At 40.4% G+C, this 24,230-nt stretch overlaps 2 protein-coding genes and 1 long non-coding RNA gene across 3 annotated transcripts; 2 read left to right on the forward strand and 1 right to left on the reverse strand.

The window, feature by feature from the left end:
- Nucleotides 1-13: 13 nt before the first annotated feature.
- LOC135337820 (uncharacterized) lies at nt 14-17,207 on the reverse strand. The gene is made up of 47 exons (XM_064533805.1): nt 16,894-17,207; nt 16,609-16,844; nt 15,510-15,685; nt 15,258-15,364; nt 14,823-15,091; nt 14,614-14,775; nt 14,502-14,542; nt 14,336-14,433; nt 14,084-14,273; nt 13,938-14,015; nt 13,714-13,836; nt 13,501-13,620; nt 13,128-13,430; nt 12,698-12,985; nt 11,749-12,039; nt 11,404-11,691; nt 10,999-11,289; nt 10,635-10,937; nt 10,307-10,585; nt 9,953-10,246; nt 9,533-9,820; nt 9,116-9,415; nt 8,778-9,065; nt 8,377-8,667; nt 8,030-8,317; nt 7,658-7,948; nt 7,318-7,602; nt 6,967-7,257; nt 6,618-6,911; nt 6,277-6,564; nt 5,940-6,227; nt 5,582-5,869; nt 5,235-5,528; nt 4,623-4,904; nt 4,008-4,301; nt 3,653-3,949; nt 3,014-3,298; nt 2,599-2,889; nt 2,254-2,541; nt 1,726-2,103; nt 1,445-1,639; nt 1,285-1,386; nt 1,037-1,191; nt 835-945; nt 705-777; nt 425-651; nt 14-339 (listed from the first exon to the last, which is right to left on the reverse strand). Exons 1-47 carry the CDS (start codon nt 17,008-17,010, stop codon nt 181-183), a joined length of 10,965 nt encoding a protein of 3,654 aa, XP_064389875.1. The 5' UTR covers nt 17,011-17,207; the 3' UTR covers nt 14-180.
- Nucleotides 17,208-19,101: 1,894 nt separating this feature from the next.
- Nucleotides 19,102-20,096, forward strand: LOC135337859 (uncharacterized). The gene is made up of 2 exons (XR_010395332.1): nt 19,102-19,701; nt 19,756-20,096. It is a non-coding gene; the product is annotated as an uncharacterized LOC135337859 (long non-coding RNA).
- A 1,510-nt stretch (nt 20,097-21,606) lies between these two features.
- LOC135337849 (uncharacterized) lies at nt 21,607-22,817 on the forward strand. The gene has a single exon (XM_064533853.1). The coding sequence runs from the start codon at nt 21,676-21,678 to the stop codon at nt 22,720-22,722; it is 1,047 nt and encodes a 348-aa protein (XP_064389923.1). The 5' UTR covers nt 21,607-21,675; the 3' UTR covers nt 22,723-22,817.
- The last annotated feature ends 1,413 nt before the right edge of the window (nt 22,818-24,230 follow it).

Genomic DNA, 24,230 nt, shown 5'->3' on the forward strand with positions numbered 1-24,230 from the left:
GCTTTAACACAGATATTAAGAAGAACAAAGAAAATAATGTGGAGGGAAAAAAGTAATTTATAGGACTGCTACATGTATACACACAGCAAATCTAGCTCTACTGTCACAATTTTTACACAGACAACTAATTAATGATGCAATTTACAGCAGCTTTTTTTGTAACACATGCGGCATAAATACTCAGCAGTTTATAACGAGTACGCTAGCTTCCGTTTCATCATCACTATTAAGCTGGGTCAGGTCCAACTTCTTTGAATCATCCACACTGGCATTAAATGAACTGCTGCCTCCTCCAATAAGAGTACATTCAACCCATTCTCCTTTTTTCAAGTCTGTCTCCTGAAAGTAAACAGACCGATGCACATAAAATAGTATACTATCTTAGTATCTATAGATTTTTGTTGTCATTCCTAATAAACGCCACCTGATCTTCCTCGTCAGCAACAACAGGGTTAGTAAAGATCTCGTAGTCATTTCCACGTCGTGCACCAGGAGTCTCTCTGAAAATGAGACTGGCTCCTGACTTACCCTTACGTCTACACAAGTACACTCCGAGAAAGAAAGCAATTAGCAAAATGAGCACCCATCCAGCAGCGGCTATAACAACAACTGCAATGTTTGAAGGGCTTCCAATTGCAGCTCCAGCACTCACTGAATATGATTTTGATGCAGTAAAAGTATAGATTTGGCAGCATTCTATTTACCTGAAACAGCTGGCACATTGTATTGAAGAGTGGATGAGTTTTCACTAAATCCAGCGACATTTCTGGCACGTACCTATATATAGTAGGGAAGGCTGTTACGATAATATTCTCACATTGACTTCCTGCTTACGGTAAAATTGTAAAAGAGTCCAGTTTTCAAGCCAGTAATAAATGCAATCAATTCTGAGCTTGATACCAGAAGTGAATTGTTTCCATCAGCAATGTCAACTTCGATAGATTCCTGTTGTCAGATTGAATGATGTGTATAATTTTTTTTTGTATTATAGTTTAACTATGCAGTCCGATGTGATGATTCACATTAAAATATATACCTGCTCATTGTCAATAATTTTCCTGGGAGCATAGCCAAAGTAGTTCATTTGGTACTCCAGTATGATACCATTTGATTTTGTGGGTTTCATCCATGATAGGAACACAGAGCTGCTGTTCTTAGCCCTTACAGACAAGCCATATGGAGTGCTGGGAACTGCATTGGAAGACATACAACGGCATGCAATTCTCAAATGCCAAATGTACTGAGGTACATTTGAACGAATTGAGCCAAGTACAAATCACATACCACTTTCTTGTGTCTTCACATTAGAGTGAACAGTGTATGGTCCCACTCCCAAAATTGTTTTAGCAGCAGCCGAAACTTCATAGTTGGTGAAACTGTTCAAACCTGAGGAAAGGTACAGCCCATTATATAATTATTGCATTATTCATGTAGTTAGATCTACCTTCTGCAACAAAATAGTGTGTGTCTCCAGATACATTGGCAAATGTTGTGATTGTTGTGTCAGGATTTCTAACAAGGATGTGATACCCAATAATTCTTCCATTTCTGTCAGACAATAGAGGAGCATTCCACTGGACACTGATCCTCCAGGCTGACAGTACAGTAGCTACCATGTTAACAGGAGGGCCGCTGGGAACTAAGTTGAGGTGGGAACTTTAGTATACAACTCAGCCTCTAATTTTACCCGGTGAATAGACCGGGTAAAACTATTCAGTATCTCACCATCTGATAATGTTTCCACTTGAATCCATTCACTGTTAGCACTTCTTCCAGCACTTGTCTCGAAGTACACCCAGAATTTGTATAATGAATACTCCTCTAATCCTTCAATCACAGCTGTTTCAGTCTCAAGAGGTAGTCTCACTGTTACAGGATCATTGATGTTCGTGAGTGACTGCCCAGAAGAAGGAATTGAGAAACTCATTACAGAACCTACAGTACTATTTACAATACCACCTAGAATCCCTATTAGCTGATAGAGCACCGTGTATCTGACAACTTCACCATTCCACTCCTGTGGATCTGGAGGATACCAAGCAAGGGTGACAGAAGTACTTGACGTGGTTGTTGCTCTACTATCATGAGGTGGCGATGAAGGAGCTACATGAACAGGAAAGAAGTACAAGTACAGTACGTGATGTCATGCATGTGTGACTGAAACACGTTGGTTATAACATATACCCCACTCGCTAGAAAATTCAATGCATAGGATGGAACATATAAATCAAATTTCCCAATAATTAAGATTACCTGCTTCGGGCATTTTTAATACCATTGGTTCACTGAATGGACCTTCAGTGATAGTAACAGCAGTGACAGAGAATTCGTAGCTATTGAACGGGTGGAGATCTGTGATCAAAACTTGCAAACTGTTGACAGACCGCTGAAACTCATCACCAGTATCGACACCAGCCACATGAACAGTGTAACTATTTATGATTCCATTACGATGCTCATCTGGGGGTGGACTCCATTTCATTAGAACTGTGGTGGCACTTGTGGCAGAGACACTCACATTATGAGGCTTATCGCTCGGTTCTAAAAACAGTTGGACAACATAACATGCAAAATACAAGAATTATTATTAAAACTCACTGTCTGGGTGTGTTAGAACTGAAGCATGAGCACTGGGGCCTAATCCAATGGTAAAAGCAGCTACGGAACAGTTGTAGGTGTAGTAAGGATGTAAGGCATTAACGATATAGAATGAGGCAGATCCATGAGTTTGAAACTTTAGTGTAGTCCCAGTTTGAACTTCAAGAACAGCAATGTAGTAGGAAGTAATCACACCATTTTGCTGTTCTGGTACAGGTGGCCTCCAAGATATACTGATCACTGAAGAGCTCTGTGAGTCAACTTGCATTGTTTTTGGCACCCCAGTAGGTACTATAGAAGGAGAAGATTTCATTTCAGCATTATCACAGCCTTACACAATAAAATATGGCTAAATCTAAATTTTTTTAAACTGTCATCCCACAAAGTATAGCATGCATGTAATGTCACTACTCACTATCTTGTGGAAGTGTGCTCCTTCCGATGGTATATGGACCAATTCCAACTGTAACAGCAGCAACTAAGAAGTCATAGGTGTAGTAGGGATGTAGATTGTGGATTACAATGTTGTTGCTCGTGGAGTTCAATGTTTGCTTTTCATCAGACTGAGTGCTTTTAACTATGATGCTGTACCCCCTAATAATTCCATTTGTTTGTTCCACTGTAAGTGTCTCCCAAGACAACTGTACTGCCATTGAGTTAAGAGATGTAATGTTTAGTTTCTGTGGTGAACCTGACGGAGCTGTGGTAAGTGTGTGTATAGTAGACAGCACAGGTCATTTCATTTGTATTACATGCACATGCATTGTACTACTCATCGACTCTCCTCATGTATAAATCATAATTGTGATGAATGAATCAGATCATTTAAGTGGTGGCCCTGGAAGGGAAAGCTCTAAATGCTGCGTGTGTCCCTGATAATACTCTCTCAGCCTGGCATGGTACAGATTTGAATACACACACATACCCGTGATAGACTATACTATAGCTAGAGGCGCTGCCTAAGCGCACGCATTGATAACATTGCATATGCTGCAGGCTATCGATCATTATAATGCATAACATGTCATGTATATAGTGTTATTCATAAACATACCATCTTCTTTTGTTTGAATTGGAATAAATGAAGCAAGTGGTCCTCTCCCAATCACAGTTCCAGCAGCTACAGAGAACTGATAGTTGTAGTACGGATGAAGTGAACTAATAACTAAGTCAAAGTGTGATCCAAGGCGACTGTATTCCTTCGTCTTCTGACTTTGAAGATCAGTTAGAATTATGTGGTATGATGATATAATTCCATTTTGTGCGCTGAGTTTAGGTTCTTCCCAAACAATCTCAATCGAGGTTGAATTGATGGAATCCCCAGTTAGATTTCTTGGTGGGGCAGTTGGAGCTGAAAACACAATTTTATAGTTGACTTATAATTATAATACATTGGAATTAATAGTTACCATCTTGAGGCATTTGAACTGATCTTGACATGCTGAATGGGCCTCTCCCAACATTTGTAACTGCAGCAATGATGTAGTTGTAGGTATAGAATGGATGAAGCCCAGGAATTGTTGTGGAGAGAGAACCACCAGACACAACAGAGAATGCAGTGCTTGTTTCAACAGCAGTGACGTTGACAAAATAGTCGATAATGATTCCATTCTGATTTTCCTCAGCAGGAGGATCCCATTCCAGAGACAATATGTTGGGAGTCACAGCAAAAGCTTCACTGTCAATAGGGTAGCCAGAAGGAGCTGTATATGAAAAGAGTTAATAGGACTACTTTACAGCTTGCAAGATACTACAGACGAAATAGAGAAAGTCTTCACTGTATATCGGGTTTCAATGGTGAATAATATTGCGAGTTTCGCTTAAATTGCAATAGAAATACAAGCAAAAAGTAAGCATGCACATGCAATTTCCCATGCTTTGGCAGTTATATAGAAATGCTATCAGCTTGCATACAGTGCCATATGCATTCGATTAACCTCGCATTCGAAACCCAATATACGGTAATCCTTCCTCATCAGAAAAATGAAGTTTTTAGCTATCTCGGGATCTCCCAAATTATATACCGTCTTGCAGAGTCTGCAAAATGAGCACAGTTGATGGTGGCCCAGTTGCAATTGTAACTGCATGTATTGAAAGATGGTATGTGTAGTATGGGTGCAACCCTCCAACAACAAAGTTAGTATTGGAATGAGCAAGCACAGTGCGGTTAAACCCAGTGTCTTTCTCATCGAAGAAGAGCAGGTAATGTCGAATTACTCCATTTGATCTTGCAGGAGGCAGCCAACTCAAAGACGCTGAATCTGACGTCACGTTACTTCTCCGAGGCATTCTCGGAGCACTGGGTACTGGAAGGAGTGCACATAATGATTGAATTTAAATAGCCATTAATAGGAGTGTATTAAGAGGAGTATGTGACTCCCACGCACATTCCATTCTACATCCCGGACTGAATCTGTCACTAACACTTGTAGTTGTGTAAACTGTTAGCCATGATAAATGTGGGCTGGAGGCTACAAACCACATGCGTGTATGCATGCTGATATAAATTAACCACTATACCTACGCACCCACTTAAGATGCGGTCTGATAGTGACGTGGTATGACATACTTATACCGGAACCTGGTTTACACTACAACTGCTACGGTTGGATATTTGGTGATTGAGTTGAACTTACCATCTTCACATGTTGTCACAGGTAGATGTGTACTGGGTCCATTGCCGACAGAGGTGTATGCAGACACCGAACAGTTGTAGACAGTGAAAGGCTGGAGAGCATCAACAAGAAAATTGTTATCATTGGTGACTCTTGTAAATGAAATCACTGAGCCAGCCTCAACAATATTAATGGTGTAACCAAGAATCAAACCATTTTGTTCTCCCTCAGCAAGGGCTTCCCACTGTACATGAATAGAAGTAGAGCATCGGTCAGGTACACTTGCTGTTAGGTTGTGCGGTGAGGCTCCTGGACCTGCACAAAAGATACATATGTCTCAACAATACGGAACTCTAATAATAACGTACGGTCTTCAAGTGTGGTGACCGTCTGTTGCTTAGAAAACACACCAGCAGATATAGTAACAGCAGCTACACTGAATGTGTAATTGTAGTACGGATGCAAACTCTCAAACAGTTGCTCTGTGTTTTGAGTGGAGATGTCTATTACTTTGTCTGATGACTGTTCAGTCACAACGAGTATGTATCTTCTGATGTTTCCGTTTCTGCCATCTAAAAGAGGGCTATTCCATTGAAGCAAAAATGAAGTTGAGGTGGTTTTCACAGCTTCTATATTAGTAGGAGGAGCAGAAGGTGCTGCAGCGAACAAAGGGTTACACAAAATTAAGCACTGTATGAATCTATTAACTTCTGAGATTCTTGTTACCTGCTTCAGGCATTTGAATTCTACCTTCTAGAGAAGGTGGCCCAGCAGTGATTGTTTCGGCAGAAACTGTGTATCTGTATTGGTAAAAAGGGTGCAGTGAGCCAATGGTGATGTGAAGATTTTCAGTATAGCGCTGTTCTTGTTTCCCTGTGTCTACTTCCGAAATATTGATATGGTAACGCCGTATCACACCATTGTGGCTGTCAGCAGCGGGAGGGTCCCATTGGATGTACACTAAAGATGCATTGATTGCTGATGATTGTACTGACAGGGGCGGACCCGTTGGCGCTGCGATGGAAAGAATTACTTACAAGCAAGCATACTTATACACACTTACCATCTTCAGACGTCTTCACACTAACAATAGGACTGGATGGACTGGCAGCAATAGTTACCGCAGTAATTGAAAATTCATACAGAGTATGGGGTTGAAGTCCCGTGAGAGTGGAGGAGTTAGCAGGGGCTGTTATGGTTCGTGTTTCTCTTCCACTGACCGATTTTATTATGATTACATAGTGACGAAGAATTCCATTCTGTAAGTCCAGTTGAGGTGGAGCCCAAAAGAGGGAAGCTGAGCGAGGGTCTTTAGAAACAGCTCTGAAGGTAAGAGGTGGACCAGATGGAGCTATGGAATAATAATGATGCATGATTTCATTCAGCACGATGTTATTGTCCTACCTGCCTCCTTGGTTTGTACCACTATTACATCCGTATATGGACCTGCTTCGATAGTGAATGCCACAATAGTGCAGTGGTATACGTAATGTGGGTGAAGATTTCCAATAAGTAGTTCTCTAGATATAGCAGATATGGTAAAATGGAGCATTCTACCCGTTGAATCTTCTGTTACGTTGATTCGATACTCCCTTATAACACCATGAACCAGATTGGCGGGAGGAGCTTCCCAAGTCAGCAAGATATGTGATGAGTTGATTGCACGCCCTGTAGCATTTGTTGGATGACTACCTGGGACTGAAATATGGCATTGTTATGACAGTAATTTAGACACTTGAAAACTTTAACTTACCACTCTCAAGTGTCCGAAATGTTTGTTGTTCACTAAATGGTCCATAGCCAATGGCAGTTCGACCAGTAACTGTAATCTCATACACAGTGTATGGTCTCAAACTTTGAACGAGTAACTGTAGCCCAGCTGTTTCAATTTGGTTTCTAGTTCCCAGATCTAAGTTTGTCAACTCAACCTTGTACTGAATAACAACACCATTCCGCTCTTGTGCCAAAGGAGGACTGTATGAGATTACTACACTCCTAGCAGTTATGTTAAACACAATAGCATTCTGCGGAGGGCCACTTGGTGCTGCATTAACCATAAAGTTAACAATAAATAGGTGAATGACAGAATGGAGCTATCACCGACCATCTTCGGGAGTTGTAATGTTGACGAGATCACTGAAAGGACCATATCCAACAGCAGTAGATGCTGCAACACTGTACTCATAGGTGTAGGCAGGATGTACCGTATTGGCTTCAATACTGGTTGAATGCGTAGGCAAAAGAGACGTTTGACCAGTGTTAACTTCCCTCAGTTTCACTTTGTATTCTATCACAATTCCATTTGCTTCCACGGGTACGGTCCACGAGATGTGAATAGTCATGGGATCATGAGCTCTTGAGTTAATGGATAGTGGAGGGCTTGTTGGGACTGAGGAAAGCGTCGGCGTTATAGGCATTATAATAAAAATGACACATTTTCTTACCATCTTGATTTGTTCTCAACGTAATGGAGATGCTGAAGGGTCCATTTCCAACTGAAGTAGAAGCTGCTACACTCACAGAGTAAGATGTGTATGGCTTCAGTGAAGTAGCAGTGATGCTTGTAGTTGAAGAAATCCGTTGTAAAGTCTCTTCAGTTCCAGCTTCAACGATCTTGACAGTATAGGAGGTTATGAGGCCATTTTGGTCTTCCTCATCTGGTGGATCCCAGGAAATGACTGCTGAGCGTGCAGTAGTACTAGTGTTTGTAACTTCTAGTGGGTATCCGCTAGGCACTATAAAATAAAGAGAAGCCTATACATCATTAACCACAAAAGAGAAGTCTATACATCATTAACCACAAATGAGAAGCTCACCATCTTCAGGAGTGGTGATAGTCATAAGATCAGAATAAGGTCCTTCAGTAACAGTAACAGCTCCAACAATACACTCATACGTGTAGAATGGATGTAGCTCAAACAGTACAATATATGTACTCACTGATGTCCTTAGAGTTACAGTATCAGTGTCCACTTCAGTGATATTGATCCGATACTGTCGAATCAATCCATTCTGATCTTTGGCAGGAGGAGGCGACCAGGAAATTCTTATAGCGGTAGGCCTAATGGCAGCTAGAGTCACATCTTCTGGTGGGCTACTAGGGGCTATTAATGTTTATGAGGAAATACAATTACTCACAATGCGTAAAAAAATATAGATGTACCTGCTTCCCTAGTGACCACATTGATAGGTGAACTGTAAGGACCATCTCCAACTACAGTGTATGCAGCTATGCGGACTTCGTAATGTGTAAAGGGTCGCAGTGAACTTATGGTTATCGATGTACTAGCAGTTGCTAGTTGGAAGGAACTTCCTCTGCTGTCTGTTTCTGTCACATTAATATGATACCGAATTTCACCATTCTGATCTTCAGGTTTGGGTGGGGTCCAGTTAATCATGACAGTATCAGAGGTGGTGAGGGTAACCTGAGCATATCCAATTGGACCATGAGGAACTGAAAAAGAAGCACCAGGTACAGATTAGTACAGCCTTAGAGATCGAGGGACCATGGTATAGATACGGAGAAGCATCCCATAAATGCGTTAAACCTTCTCAGTTGCTTACCATCAGGATGAGTCTGTACAGTAACTGGTTGAGAGAAGGGTCCAGAAGCAACAGTGACTGCAGCAACTACGAGCTCGTAAACATAATACGCATGAAGAGAATTTAAATTGATTTGAGTCATGGTGGTTGAATGTTGAGTTACCACTCCTGTTTCATTTTCCATCACCTTGATCATATAACTTCGAATGAGACCATTCTGAAATTGAATTGGAGGAGGATCCCAAGTGAATCGAATGATTTCAGGAGACAATGCAGTACCAATGACATTGTTTGGAGATGCAGCAGGAGCTGTAGAATGACATTATTTTATTAAAAATCAGGACCACAGTTACACGTACCGTCTTCTTTAAGCCGTATGGTTATTGACTCACTCACAGGCCCTAGAGCAACAGTATATGCTGCAACACTGCATTTGTAGTAGTAGTATGGATGCAGATTGCGGAAAGTTACAACAGTGCTGCTGGCATTGAGCGAATATTTCGCACCAGTAGATGACCTTGAAGCATCCATTTCGGTCAGAATTGCGACGTAGTGATGAATTACACCATTGATATGTTCAGAAGATGGAGCAGCCCACATGAGAATGAGGGTATTAGAGGATACCAAAGCAGAAACCTGGCTGGGAGAAGCAGTTGGGGCTGTATTGGGTGAAGATATAATCTTTACTATTGCAGTACAGCAAATCATTAAATTTAAGTTGAGTCTAAAAAAGAGTGCCCAGGAAATATAAATGTTATAGCTGAAAATTCACTCACCAGATGGATTTGTCCTTACTGTTAAGATGCCACTAAATGGCCCACTTGCAATTGTGAAGGCAGACACAGCACAGTCATATAAAGCGTATGGTGTGAGAGAACCGACTGTAATACGATTTTCTAGAGCAACAAATTGTGTAACTCTTCCCGTATGATTGTCTGTTACTCTAACTGTATACTGAACGACAATTCCATTAATGTCTACGACAGGTGGAGGGGACCAGGAGAGATTTATGACAGAAGAGCTGACTCCACTGCCAGATAGATGCTGGGGAGGCGCTGAGGGAGCTAGATAAGAAGTGTGTGAACATTACATTGATAAACAAAGACTTCAGTATTCATCTATGCATGGTAAATGCATTGTGTATCAACAATTGATAGTAATTATGAATCAAACGATTAACAACACATAAAACTGACCAGCTTGATCCGTCATCAGAGGTATTGGTTGACTGTATGGACCAAGACCTACACTGGTGGCGGCAGCAATTTGGCAGCTGTAATTGTTGTACTCATTGAGAGATGTGAATACATAGCTGAGGGTCGTGGGGTTTACGATAATGTCGTGTGCATCGAATTGGAGGTCTTTCAGTATCACTGAATAGTGTGTGATGACACCATTCTGATCAGCAATTGTTGGAGGTGACCACATCAAGCTCAAAGAGGTTGAGCTAGTTGTGATCACTCGAACCATTTTAGGCGCAGATGTTGGGTCTAAAAGTTAGAAACAAGAAAAATATCAGTAACATAATTATTGTGGAAAGAAAGACGTACATGATTCCTTTGTTTGAATAATAGTACTTGTAGTAGGTCCATCACCAATACGTGTTGAAGCTCGAACTACAAACTCATAGTAAGTGTATTCCTGCAAGCCAGTTACAGTGGAAAATGTATTAACAGTCCGACGTGTGTTTGATACACCATCAGTAGAATTATAATGGAGGGTATACGCAGTTACTATTCCATTGGGAATCATTGGCTGACTCCATAGAACCGTTACAGAAGATACAGAAACTTGAGTGGACCTGAACATTTCCGGTGCATCATCAGGAACTACAGATCGTAAGTAAAGCAATGGTGATATCAATCTAGAATGACATACCCGATTCATCAGTTGTGGCAAAATCAGTACTACTGAGATCACTCTCCCCAGCTGATGTGCTTGCTGTTACAGCGCAATGATAGGTGGTAAAAGGGATCAGTCCGTTCACTTTAGCAAAAGTAAAACTAGGACCAACTGATGTCTCTCTAGCTACAGAGAGATTACCACCATTAGCCACTTCACAGTAAACTGTGTAGTTGGTAAGTAAACCGTTGAGGATCGATGGGGCAGTCCATGTCACAAGGAGGGTGTGTGGCTCGTTTGTTACCCTTGAAACTGCAATGTTTCTAGTCACTGATGGCTCTGCATATACAGTACAGGGGAGGTGATTATTACCACAGACATGAACAATATGGCCACCTACTATCTTCAAGCGTTGTCACTGTATAAGCAGAACTGAATGGGCCAGTACCACCTACAGTGCTGGCAGCAATCATACAAGTATAAGCAGTGTATGGTACAAGATTCGTAATAGTCACTGTCGTCTGACTTGTGAACTGCTGAAAGTTGTGTCCTGTATTACTTCTTGTCACATCAATTGCATATCGGATAATCTTCCCATTCTTGTCTTCTGGTTGTGGTGGGTCCCATGAAAGCACTATTGAGCGTGGGTCAGGTAGGACTGACATAAGATTGTGAGGAGCAGCACTTGGAACTGCGAAGAAATGGCAGTAGTTTACTACACAGCTCACAGTGCATGTAGAGATAAACACACAGTGCTAATTAATAACACTGATTGCTTCTCTAAACAAAATGATCATGTATTTACTTCCTTGATGAAGACGAACACAGTAATTAGGAGAGAATGGCCCCTCAGCAATAGTGTTGGCAGCAATTCTACAGCAATAGGTGTAGTCTGGATGTAGTGACAAGAATCTGAAAGTTGTCTGGTTAGTTTTTACTTGAAACATCGCAGCAGTCTCATTCTCAGTGACATTCACGGAGTAGCTTACGATGAGACCGTTCTGATAATGAAGAGAAGGTGGAGACCATTCGAGGTGGAAAGTGGTGGGATTCAGAGGGTATCCATTTACACCTTGAGGAGGTGCACTTGGAGCTACATGGTAGTAAAAATATTCACAAGCAGCTACGTATACTATACTTATAAACATACCAGACGTGAGTAAGCAAAACTGAGCATTAACAGTGGCCGGTCCAACATCGATTGTGTATGCAGCTACAGACACACTGTAACAGAAAGCAGGTCTCAGGTTGTTGAGGACCCAATTTTTAGTGGAGGACTTCAGTTGCACAGTGCCATCTATTCCTGTCAGATCGGTCAGGTATATGACGTAGTGTCTTATGCGACCATTCTGTTGCTCAAATTGAGGAGGCTCCCATGAAAGACTAGCAGAAAACGTTGTAATGCTTGTCAGAGTAAAGTTTCTTGGAGGAGCAGAAGGTTCTGTATATATACGATAGATACTTTGTAAATATGACCATAGATAAAGAAGAGAGGGATTGGCAACGGAAGTTAAAACGTAGACTTTTGTGCAGGGGGTATGGCTTAATCCTGAAATGATGCGTGTTGTCCCCCACCGTAACGCCGCGAAACACTTTTTTATATTTGAGGCCTTACACGGAGCTTTCTAAGACCCCCAAAACTTGATTTCCATGCTTCTTGATGATGTGTATTATGTGGAAATTCCCAACATTTTTTCTAGATTGTTAAGAAAGAGCTAGCGGCACATAGCGCTTTTTTCACCTCTTTTCACCGTTTTTTTATGGCTATGTACCAATAGTACCTATAATATAGCTAAGATTGTCTAACTAAGTAGTGTCCTGGATCACATATAGCCTCAAGCACAGAAATGAAGTCTAAAATCAGCAGCAGGATTGTTATACTGACAGTAAGACAACCAGTTGTCTCCTCAACCATTCCCAGCCTGTGCTTTACTCGAGGCTGTCTTCCTATGTTGAAGGTAGACAGCCTCGAGTAAATGGGGCAACACGGATGGTTATTTGAGGTCCATTTTGTTGCCAATCCCTCTTTGCTCTATCTATGATATGACAGAGCAAGAAAAGGACACAATCAAGCCTTACACGAATAATTATATACTCACTTGCTTCACCCGAAGACACAGTGACAGTTGGTGTGAATGGTCCAAATGTTGTTGTGAAAGCTGCCACTTTACAAGAGTAAGCGTAGTTAGGATGTAAAGGACCAGCTGTAAGTTGCCTCGAAAATGAATGGAATGACATGTTACGGCCAGTATAAATCTCCCTGATAAAAATAAAGTAAAACACAACATTTCCATTGATATCAATAGCGGGTGGATCCGACCAAGACAGGAATATCATCGATGAGCTGGTGGCCACTGCTGCTAGATTACGAGGCGCAGCCGAGGGAGCTAGAAGGAATATAGTGTCAGTTACAGTGAAACCTCAATAATTATGTGGGATATTCTATATTAACATGGACAGTGTAATCGTTTGAGAGACTATAAGGTGATTGTCCTTGATTTCCATGGCATATCAATTAAAGGAACAAACCTGCTACATTGGTCCGCAGAGTGATTGAGGCTGATATTGAAATGCCACCATAAGAGCTGACTGACACAATATCACACTTTAACAAGTCGAATTCTTCAAGACCAGAGAAAGTGTATGAAAGTTTAGTGCTGTTTACAGTTACGTTTATTTGTGGGAGCCCAAACAGCTGATCTGCCAATGAGAGAGAATACTGAGAGATAGGAAGGAAACTTTGCGGTTGGGGTGAAGACCATGCGATGGTGGCTGTGGTAGAAGTAGTGCTCCGAGCGTGAAGAGATCGGGGAGGGTGAGGATCGGGAGGAACTGCAATGATAACACACATGATGGATGCATAATTTCTTGTTGATAAGCATATAATTATATATACACTTACGACTGCAGTCTCCACTGGAAGAAACTCCAAATTTGCATGGGCAAGAGTAACTACCCATGTTATTCAGGCACCAAGTATACTGGGGACATACAGCAGTTGCAACAGAACACTCATCTATATCTGAAAGGGGAACATGTAGTCTGAGGCACTAAAAAGATCATCATCATAAAATTATTGTGTGTAACTGAATGTGTATTATGTGCACATACCTACCTACACATGAGTATCCATCACCAGAGTACCCTGGAATACAAACACAGTTGAATCCTTGTAGAGTGTCGACGCAATTGGCAAGAGTACCACAGTCATCCAATCCCTTCGCACATTCATTGATTTCTACATGAATACACACATGAACACGTATCACCAGGAGCACCAGTGTTTATAATTGAAAAAGCAGAAACTTATCGATCAACTTGTCACAATATAAAACTAACCAGCAGTAAAACTCCAAAATGTTTTCGAAGTTATTGGTTCAGACTCTTGATGACAAAAGGATTTTCCTACTGCAACACCTAACAGAGTTTAAGATATTTATATTATTCTTGGCTTTTTCAGCCCCAGGTGATTTACATTCACCTACCAAGATCAAAAAGAACGTAGTAACCAACTCCGGACTGAAAAGTATAATTCGATGTGAAGTTGATTTCTCTCCCTCCACTGCCGGGAGTGGGGAATGACACTCTGGATGAGGTGGCATTGATGGAATCAACTACACCATTGCTCTTATTCTCATATATATTGATGAAGTTTGGTATTGTTGGTCTGAAAATCTGGAGTAGAGGAAGGAACGATCTAAAATTGAAGCCATTAGACTAGTGCACTTTAGCTCTACCTGATGATCAAACTCAACGGAGAAGAGGTGAACAGGTTTTCCAAGTGTAAGGTTTCCAGATGGGACAACAGTGTTCTTGAGTGCCCTGGGTCCTTGAACTACATTAATTGTTTATATGCATCAGTGCAGGTAGGGATATTGAAGTCATTTTAATTTGGTTTATTACCTCCTCCAAGGAAGACAATACAACTCTGATCCGAAGTTAAACTGAATAATTGTAAAAAACATACATTACAAAACTTGAGGTACTGATTGTGTGTGCTTCACTAAACCAGTACCTGTTGGTGTCTTTGGCACTGAAACAGAATATATGTAAACCAAATTGAGATGGCTGAGGGGTCCAGGTGACATTTGTGTAATACAAAAGTGGGTTATAGGTACTCATTGCTACTGCTGACTTTGTCACTCCAACAATGGACACAGTTGGGAACTCAACGATTCTGGAATAACAAATCAGTACAAAAAACCATGGCTTTGTCACGTGTACCTTATTCCGACATGATTAACTGATGCAACAATGGAGAAATTGAATGTAATTCCAAATGGCACAGGAATGCATGAACCAGTAGGTAGAGTTTCTGCAACAAGTTGAGGTTTGCCAGAATCACAACTTAAATGTGATGTGAATAAACTGATGATAAATTGCATTGGTACACTGCTCATTGCCGTGGTGCTGTGTAGAGAAATGAAGTCCTCCACTTGGATAGTTAAGGCGTACAAACCAGTTAAACCACCTCCATTGTAGTGTAGAGCACACTGTATCAAGATGAATGTGTAAATTTACATGTCAGACATAATTATAATTATATACAAGATGGACAACAAAATTAATAATATTTATCAATTGGGCTCACATGCAAACACACAATCATAAGAGCATACAAACTATAAGAGAGAGCTAATGATAAACATGCGTGCTTACTCCAGTAAGTGTTCCATAAGAGAATCCCTGACAATTGTAACTATATCCACATTCTGTGTATCCAGAACCCCATCTACAACGAATGTCATCTCCATCTGCATCTTGAACTGTATAGGAAATCATATAGCTGCATGCCTAATTTTAACCGGAATGGTAACTATTATAATTATGACTGCAATTTGCTTCCAAAAGCATACAGTAAAGAATCGACAAATTCGTTCAGTGTTCAAAATTGCTGTTTGTGTGAGCTACCTGGAATGTGAATAGTAGATGGGCATCCTAGCTGTAGCCTGATGATCGGAGTCATGGCTGTCACTGGAGAGCTGTTGATTAGACCATTGTCAGGTCTTGGTGTCAGAATACCACGTACGTTAAGCCTCCAATAGCCACTTCCTTGCCTTAAGCCAATCCAACAGCAACCTTGATAGCTACAGGAAGATTGAAACAGTTAATAACTATGATTCCTGCTATCATGATACAATAGGATTGCATGCATGGATGCCATAACTATTCTTATTGTACACCATGCAAACTTAACTTATTTTCTAGCTGACAAAAGGTTGCATCTATATAATTATATAATTATATCTGTATTTTTGCAGTTAATTCCATAAACTGTATTAGAAGGGAAAAGTCCGTATAAATACGGAAAAAACCGTATACTTGGAAGCTCTGCCATGCATTATCATTAATTTTGGTATTGATTATAATTATGGTACTGCAACCTATATAATAATAATTATGCATGGATAATATGTAACTTTGTTTTTATGAAGACTCAACAATTATGATTTTATTTGTGCAGTACTTCCTAAAAAAGCACAGCTAAATGATGTGCATGTGCTTTACGCTGCAGCCAAAAGTAATTATTAAACAATACTTCTTGAGTGTCTAAAAATAGGGATATAGATGTGACCTTTTGTAAGCTTAGAGAATATTAAGTTAACTGGCCTTATTATATATGGCTTATAGTTGACAGTGAAGCATCTATAGAGCATCCCTACAGCTGTAGTAACTCTATGCCCTACAAATTTATCTTGTAGCTAAGTCTCGCTTGCCACGCCCCTCTTATTATAAAGCCTCTAAACAGCATTTCATCTTGTTTTACATCGTTTACTGAAAATTATCATTATTATAATACTGAAAAGAAAAGTTTCTATTTGGAGTTTCTATTTGGAGGCTCTCTGTCATGTAAGCATTCTATAGTTATTGACTTGGTATTATGGGATAGCATACAAGCATCGCAAAATTAAGCCATCCCATTTGAAAAACAGAAATCACACCATAATTATAATGAGTATATTATGCGCATGCATGCATGCATGACAGTTCAGTGAGAGGTTATACTTACTATGCTTGAAATGATGATTGTAAACCAACATTGGCCAGCCATGTTTTCTCTCCGCTGCTCCAATCTTCTGTAATACTGTAGTCAGTGCAGTAATAGCTTAGACTTCCCAAGTACCCAAAACAACCGCTTGAGCAGTAGAGCTGTCCACCACCAATAAGCTGCCGGTTGTCTATAGTGTTCTGGTCACAGTGAAAACCAGCAGATCTTCTCCATGCCATTCGATGAGTGAACTCAATCTGCGAAGTCAATTTATATTTATTAGCAAAACTTTTTTTAGCAGCTTACCAGTCCATCGAAGTTGGATGCATTGACTGGACGCCATTGGATGATTCCCCCACGGAAGTGGGAAGCATTAGCCAGTCCAAAATATAGGACCAAGAAAAGAGTTAGTTTTTGATTCATCACTGCCCAATACTTGCTTGTGTATATAGTGTCATGGGACCGCAACCATGCATATAATACAACCACTGTAAACTTCACATACAGTCAGTCAGGCGTTATACTGATCCTTTATTCCTTTTATAAGGACTATGGCCAGGGTGGGGTTGGACGATGTGAAATGCTTGCATAATAAAATTATAACATTTTATGCAACAACCTTTGAAGCACGTTATTTCTATAAATCACATGCATCCTGGAGAATGTAAAGCTTCAACAGACCAAATATTACAGTGTTTAAACCAGGACGATACAGTGAAATACTAAGCAAGTTTTCACAAAATATTTGTAACAATGGGACTTCTGCAGTATCCTACAGTAATATACGACTCTATAATTATATAACCCTGCATGCATGAGGCTTTTAGTCTTATAATGTGCAACTATAAATATACTCATCTCATGTATATGTGCACATTTTTAAAAGTGCATGTATATATAAGATGCACCCTATAATAAATTTATTATAGATCAAAGCTAACAAAAATAGGGTTTGCTAGTATATGGAGTCTATATACACATTTAACAATCACATTGGACCATGTAGAAAATCTATGATTAACCCGAGGCCGCGGTGCGATGACTCCAGGTTATAGTAGTCCATCAGTCAGTCTGTCAGTGTATTCTGAGTCTGCTCACCTGGATGCGATAGTACTGTGTTTGTACCATGGGTAGCCTCAATACAACAAGGTATATAAATTTGGCAGATTTAGATGTTAAAGCTTTGTGTTGAATAAAAGTGAAGAACCTGCACGTTGGCCTAGATGTACACACGGCTTTGACTTGAGGCTGTACAGACTTCATTAAACCCAAAATGAATGCTAAGGGTTTCCACTTCAGTGCTCTATCATAAAATATAATTATTGTAATACCATAGCATGCACACAAACGTGGCTTTACCTGACATAAGACTAGGCAAGTATGTTAGCTATGAAACACTGGCTGTTGTGGCATAGCATCAATTGACAGTTACTAATTGGACAACAGAAAACAATACAAATCATTAATTTTTGCTGACAATGATAACTGTGACTGTTTCTAATCGGCCGGAAGAAAAACAGTACATTTATTATACATACATACTACCACACACGCAAGTTGTGTGTACTACATGGGTTGTTAAATAATAATTAAAAGGTACCACTTATTTAAGATTCCTGGGAGCTGTGCACAACACAAGATGCCATGAACATGTTCATAGCTATAGTTAAAGCAATGGGGGAATACGGACAGCAACATTATTACATAAGAGCAGTTGAATTATGAAACACTGTTACAACTTAAGTATACCATGACACCACAACCCATATTTTTTGTTACACTTCACAACTATTTTTGTACTAGACTATGCCCGGTCTATTATACTTGTGCTAGCTAGACTATAACAGTTGATGGACACATGATGCTTACACGTCTTTAGATCTATACGGTGGCCGAGAAGGGTCACCCACCTCCGCCTACCACCACAATTAACCGCATGCACTTAAATTCTAAGTAGGAGACACACAGTGCATACGGTTAAACAAAGAACCGCCAACAATTAATGTTCAGATCAGTCTGCACAAGATCAAAGGTCAATGAATCATATCTACATTCCAATTAACGCAATTAACTTAAAGGTATTCCTTGGGTATCGATGCAGACTGCAGTGAGAATTTAGCCCTAGAACTATACTCTTGAAGAGTGTCTCAAAGGAATTACTAGCCTAGTATAATAGGCCAACTTCCCGTCTGGAAATTTCTATTTACCTGAAATGTTTCGGATTTTCAAAGAGCTAGGATAATACAGTCCAAAGAAGCTAAAAAATACTGAAGCTATGGCTTGAAAGCTTAAATCATGAACAGATTTCAGTTTCTTGCACTATGATGTCCGTCTATCGCTAGATTAAAACATTGGTTAGAAAAGAGGGGTGGGGCTGCTGCACTGTTTGCAGTTTTTGTGGGTGGGGCTCTCCATGATGATCATACTGAGCATGCATGTGTAGAAATCAACTCTCCTCAAGTGTCTTCTTATTATTTTGTCCCGGAAATTTTTCTTTGGAGGTTGGCACCTTAGCCTCGATCCCAGGCCGAGTTTTCGCTTTTATAACAGTTAGGCGAACAACTGGGCCTGGTACTAGTTGTCTGCACATGTGTCAGTCGTTCGTCAGATTCTGACGAATGGATATTCTCGTTCACTTTCGTGACATTTATATTCGTGTACTATCGTGTACTAGAAGTCAGTTCCCGTTTTATCATTATTGGAATCGATTGGAATGGCTCTTAGCTGAAGCTTCTCTCTTCTCTGAAGCTTATTCTGAAGACTGAACAACAAGGGAAGAGGTATAAAGCTTTGTCAAGCTTGTTAAGGTCAGATATTTTTGTGTGGGCCCTATGGCCGGCTATGCTATCAAGTCTTGTTCATGTTTGGCAAGAATGTAGGTAGACTATAGTTTCATCATTAATATGGTGGATCAAGTGAAGAGTGTGAGCTAGAGAACTTGGTGCTGCCATCATCAGCTCGTCGACAATGACACTATAACCGAGAAATTTAATATGTATAGATCTACACGTATTTAAAATGTCTACTTCTCTGTACAGGAGCAATGGCTAATATCCAGCTATCCCAACAGTGCTCCTCTTGGCTATACTAACGGACGAGACTGGACAGTTTGAGGTAAGGGTTTAACCGTCTTTGGTTTCTTTTAATATTATTGTCCTATACTCACAGACACAGGACTGGAGTATGACCTGCTCATTCGAGCGTTGCTGGGTAGCTCAGAGACATCAAGCATCAAGAGAATCTACGTTTTCTCAAGCAATGAGTTACGAGTTGGGGCCTAGAATCAGAGAAGTCCAGCAGCCTGCTAAATCTTTTTGAAACGTAATTTTAAGGCATTCAATCATCCTGAAGTTGCCCTGGGTCACTGTAATTGTGCTGCAGCACAACTGGCAACTCCCCAGGCCTTTGTGAAGCAGCTCCCTATGTGCATCTTTTGTGTACTCACTCTGTGCATTTTCTGTGTACAAATTTCGATTATTGATTTATTAAATATTTTTGCCGACCACAAATATACAATGAAAATTTGACGCATGCGCAGACAACTAGTACCAGGCCCAGTTGTTCGCCTAACCGTTATAAAAGCGAAAACTCGGCCTGGGATCGAGGCTAGTTGGCGGCACCTATGAAATAGATCGGCTCTGATTACACTCAGCAATAACATACGACGTGGGCAGGACGTGGGCGGATAGTTATTGCTCAAATAAAGGCTATAGTTGTTTGAACTGCACCGTATGGCGCGCCGTGTGTTTCAATAACAATGTCTGCATGTACATAGGCGTGTCCTGGTGTGAATATACCGAGATAGCATGCACGTGCAATGATCGCCTTATGCAGTGATCATGTCTGCACATGCAACCATTAGTCTCTGCACATGCATGCATTGATCATGTCTGCACATGCAACCATTAATCTCTGCACATGCAACCATTAGTCTCTGCACATGCAGTGATCATGTCTGCACATGCAACCATTAATCTCTGCACATGCAGTGATTATGTCTGCACATGCAACCATTAGTCTCTGTGTGTGCAGTGATCATGTCTGTACATGCAGTGATCATGTCTGCACATGCAACCATTAGTCTGTGCACATGCAGTGATCATGTCTGCACATGCAACCATTAGTCTCTGCGTGTGCAGTGATCATGTCTGCACATGCAACCATTAGTCTGTGCACATGCAGTGATCAATGGTTGCATGTGCAGACATGATCATGTCTGCACACACACAGGCTCTTCGCTGAAACTCTGCGTAGAAGTGATATACTTCAAAGTGAACTCCTTGTCAAAGGTTTCTTTCAAAGATTTCACAATGACAGAGGGCATGTGATTTAAGCTGTTAGTATGGGAGAGCCGCAAAATCAGCTAAGAAAAAGGACATAATTATAATTATTATCACTGCAGACACTAATGGTTAAGGTTGCATGTGCAGAGACTAATGGTTGCATGTGCAGACATGATCACTGCATGTACAGAGATTAATGGTTGCATGTGCAGACATGATCACTGCATGTGCAGAGACTAATGGTTGCATGTGCAGACATGATCACTGCATGTACAGACATGATCACTGCACACGCAGAGACTAATGGTTGCATGTGCAGACATGATCACTGCATGTGCAGAGATTAATGGTTGCCATGATCACTGCATGTGCAGGGACTAATGGTTGCATGTGCAGAGATTAATGGTTGCATGTGCAGACATGATCACTGCATGTGCACAGACTAATGGTTGCATGTGCAGACATGATCACTGCACAAGCAGAGACTAATGGTTGCATGTGCAGACATGATCACTGCATAAGGCGATCATTGCACGTGCACGCTATCTCGGTATATTCACACCAAGACACGCCTATGTACATGCAGACATTGTTATTGAAACACACGGCGCGCCATAGCACCGCGTCTGTCTTACCTCCTCTGGCTTGTGAGGATTTGTATTCCTTATATACTTTGACCTCCAATTACATGCATGGACACTGGAATGTAAAATCCAAGTCATGAATAATGTTAAACAGTGTGGTCAGTGCATGATAGTTACAGAACTCCCTCTCAACCATTCATAGGCAATAGCTGCAGCAGAGAATGGCTACCAATGTTGATCTTGGCGAAATAGCCTTTACAGGAGAGTACGATGTGATTACTGACAGTGAAATATCTCAACTTCCTCTTGAAGTGCAGAGGAGCATTGAAAATGGCAAAAACTGCAAAACAGCTGATTCGATCAACATCCTCGTGACAGGCAAGACAGGCAGTGGCAAGTCAACCCTGGTTAGTGGGATCTTGGGGTTCAAAGTGGAGGACAAGAGTGAGGGACAAGTCAGCAAGCATGAAATAAATAGAGAAGGAATCACTGTGAGGGTCTGGGACAGTCCTGGGCTGCAAGATGGAACTGGCAATCAAGAAGACTATCTCAAGCAAATAAAACAGCAATGCTCGTACAGGGATTTAACTATCTACTGCATTAGAATCTCAGACACGAGGTTTGTACACACTGCAGAAAATCCAGATGTCGTGGCAATGAAAAAGCTCACCCAAGCTTTTGGTAAGGGCTTCTGGAGCAACTGCATCATAGCCTTGACCTATGCTAACACTCTCACTGCAATGGACCTGGACTGGGACACCTTTCCGGTGGCAGAGCAAGTCAGGAGGTTTGAAAGGAAGATAAACGAGTGGAGAGAGCAAGTGCAAGATATTTTAGTTCAAGATATCGGCATTTCAAGGGACACGGTCAAGACAATCACCATCGCTCCAGTCGGCCATTATCGAAAGCCACACCTTCCAGGCTGTGAATACTGGCTATCCAACTTCTGGTTCAAATGTGTTGTGACTATTTCAACTCTGGAAGTTCGTTGTGCTTTAGTTAAGATCAATCGGAATCGGATCAAGAGAGAAAATGAAGTGAAAAAAAGTGATTTTGGAATGTCACCAGAAATGCAACCGATTGTAGCAACCAAAGGTACAATTCCAATTCCACAAATAATCGGAGCTGGAGTTGCTGGAGGCGCCATCGGGAGTACTGTTGTTGGATTGATCAGCCTGGTTGCAGGTCCAGCAGCACTGTTTGTGTCAATACCAGTGGGTTTCATTATCGGAGCTCTAATTGGAGGAGGCCTGACTTTAAAGAGATGACAATCTTGAGACAGAATAAGTGATTATATACGTAAGCATGCATGCAGTTGCAATATACATTCATGTTATACAGTATAATTATTTCTAAGAATTGATGTTTGGGTCACTGGTACACATAATTACATATACAATAGCACGCTATATAATATAAATTACTTCCTGGAATGTAAAGGGATATATATACTTCCGTCAACATGCCTGCTGTGACTATACATGCATATATAATCAGGAGTGCAATGCACTCCTGGTATAATTATATACGCGCTATTATAAAGTAATAAACTGTTGTTCCTCAGTCTACATGTATATAATAGAACTGCATGAGAGCATGCATAACACTGATAGTACATAAAATACTAATTTCTGTATGACTATAGTGCTGCACTCAGTAAACATGTTTACAGTGGTCATTCCAAAATCAAATTTAGATAATCCAGTATTGGTATATCTGTGTGTATTATTATAGTATTGTAGTAAAAGCCACACACCATTTCTAGTGCTTGCATTATTTGCCTATAGTCCAAGTCTCATCAACATCTCATTATACACTCATATAATGTGTAACATAATTTGTAGCACTGCTTGCTGTGCTTGCTGATAAAATTATATAGGTGCAATTTTGCATGCTCCTGATTAGATATCATGGTTGCATGTTTACAAATTAAATGCTGTACCTATATGAAAATAGATTGGCCTGTATACTAGTTATTCTAAATGCTCAGCGGTAAGGATAATTGGGCAAGGCCTATAATTATGTATGGCGAATAAAATCATGCTTTCAAGATAATAATTAATCCCCTCATGCATGCACCTGTGGTTGGTTGATATGCTATAGTTGAGGTGCAGTATTACATTATTGTTGTGTGTGAAAAAGGTGTTCATGGTTGGATGCACTGTAACTTAGCATGCATTATCAACCAACTTAAAATCTTATTGCACACTAATGCAAAGGTGAATATGTTAAATTGAGGTATCCAGTATAGATAATTATTGCACACATTTACAAATGAAGTAAACATGTTTGTTGCATGCCTGACCATACAGGGTTATATTATTTTTGGCACTACATGTACAGTTCACACAAGACAATAACCATGGCAACCAGTGCATTAGTATCATAATTATTTTACCATAATGCACTGGATTTATACTTATGACTGCAATGGTTATAATGCACGCCTACTGCAAAGTGTTACACATTCATTTTCGCATGAGCCCTCTGAAATAATTGTTAGGTTTAATTTTAGTGGCATTAGAGCAATAATATTATAATGCCAATAATTTTTTTATTATTATGCCATTCATTCACTATCATGGGCCTATCTTATCTTCCCGTGATATAGAATTACTATCAGCTTTCAAGATAGTATACTACAAATGAGTACTACACTATTCCACACTACTTCACAAATGCATGAAGTAAACATGTTTGTTAGTAGCCATGGTAGATCTACTAGAATGATATACTTTACATCTGGTTGCACAGTTGTGATATGACGTAGAGACTA

This window comes from Halichondria panicea, chromosome 6 (assembly GCF_963675165.1).
Source record: "Halichondria panicea chromosome 6, odHalPani1.1, whole genome shotgun sequence".
Classification (NCBI taxonomy): Eukaryota; Metazoa; Porifera; class Demospongiae; order Suberitida; family Halichondriidae; genus Halichondria; species Halichondria panicea.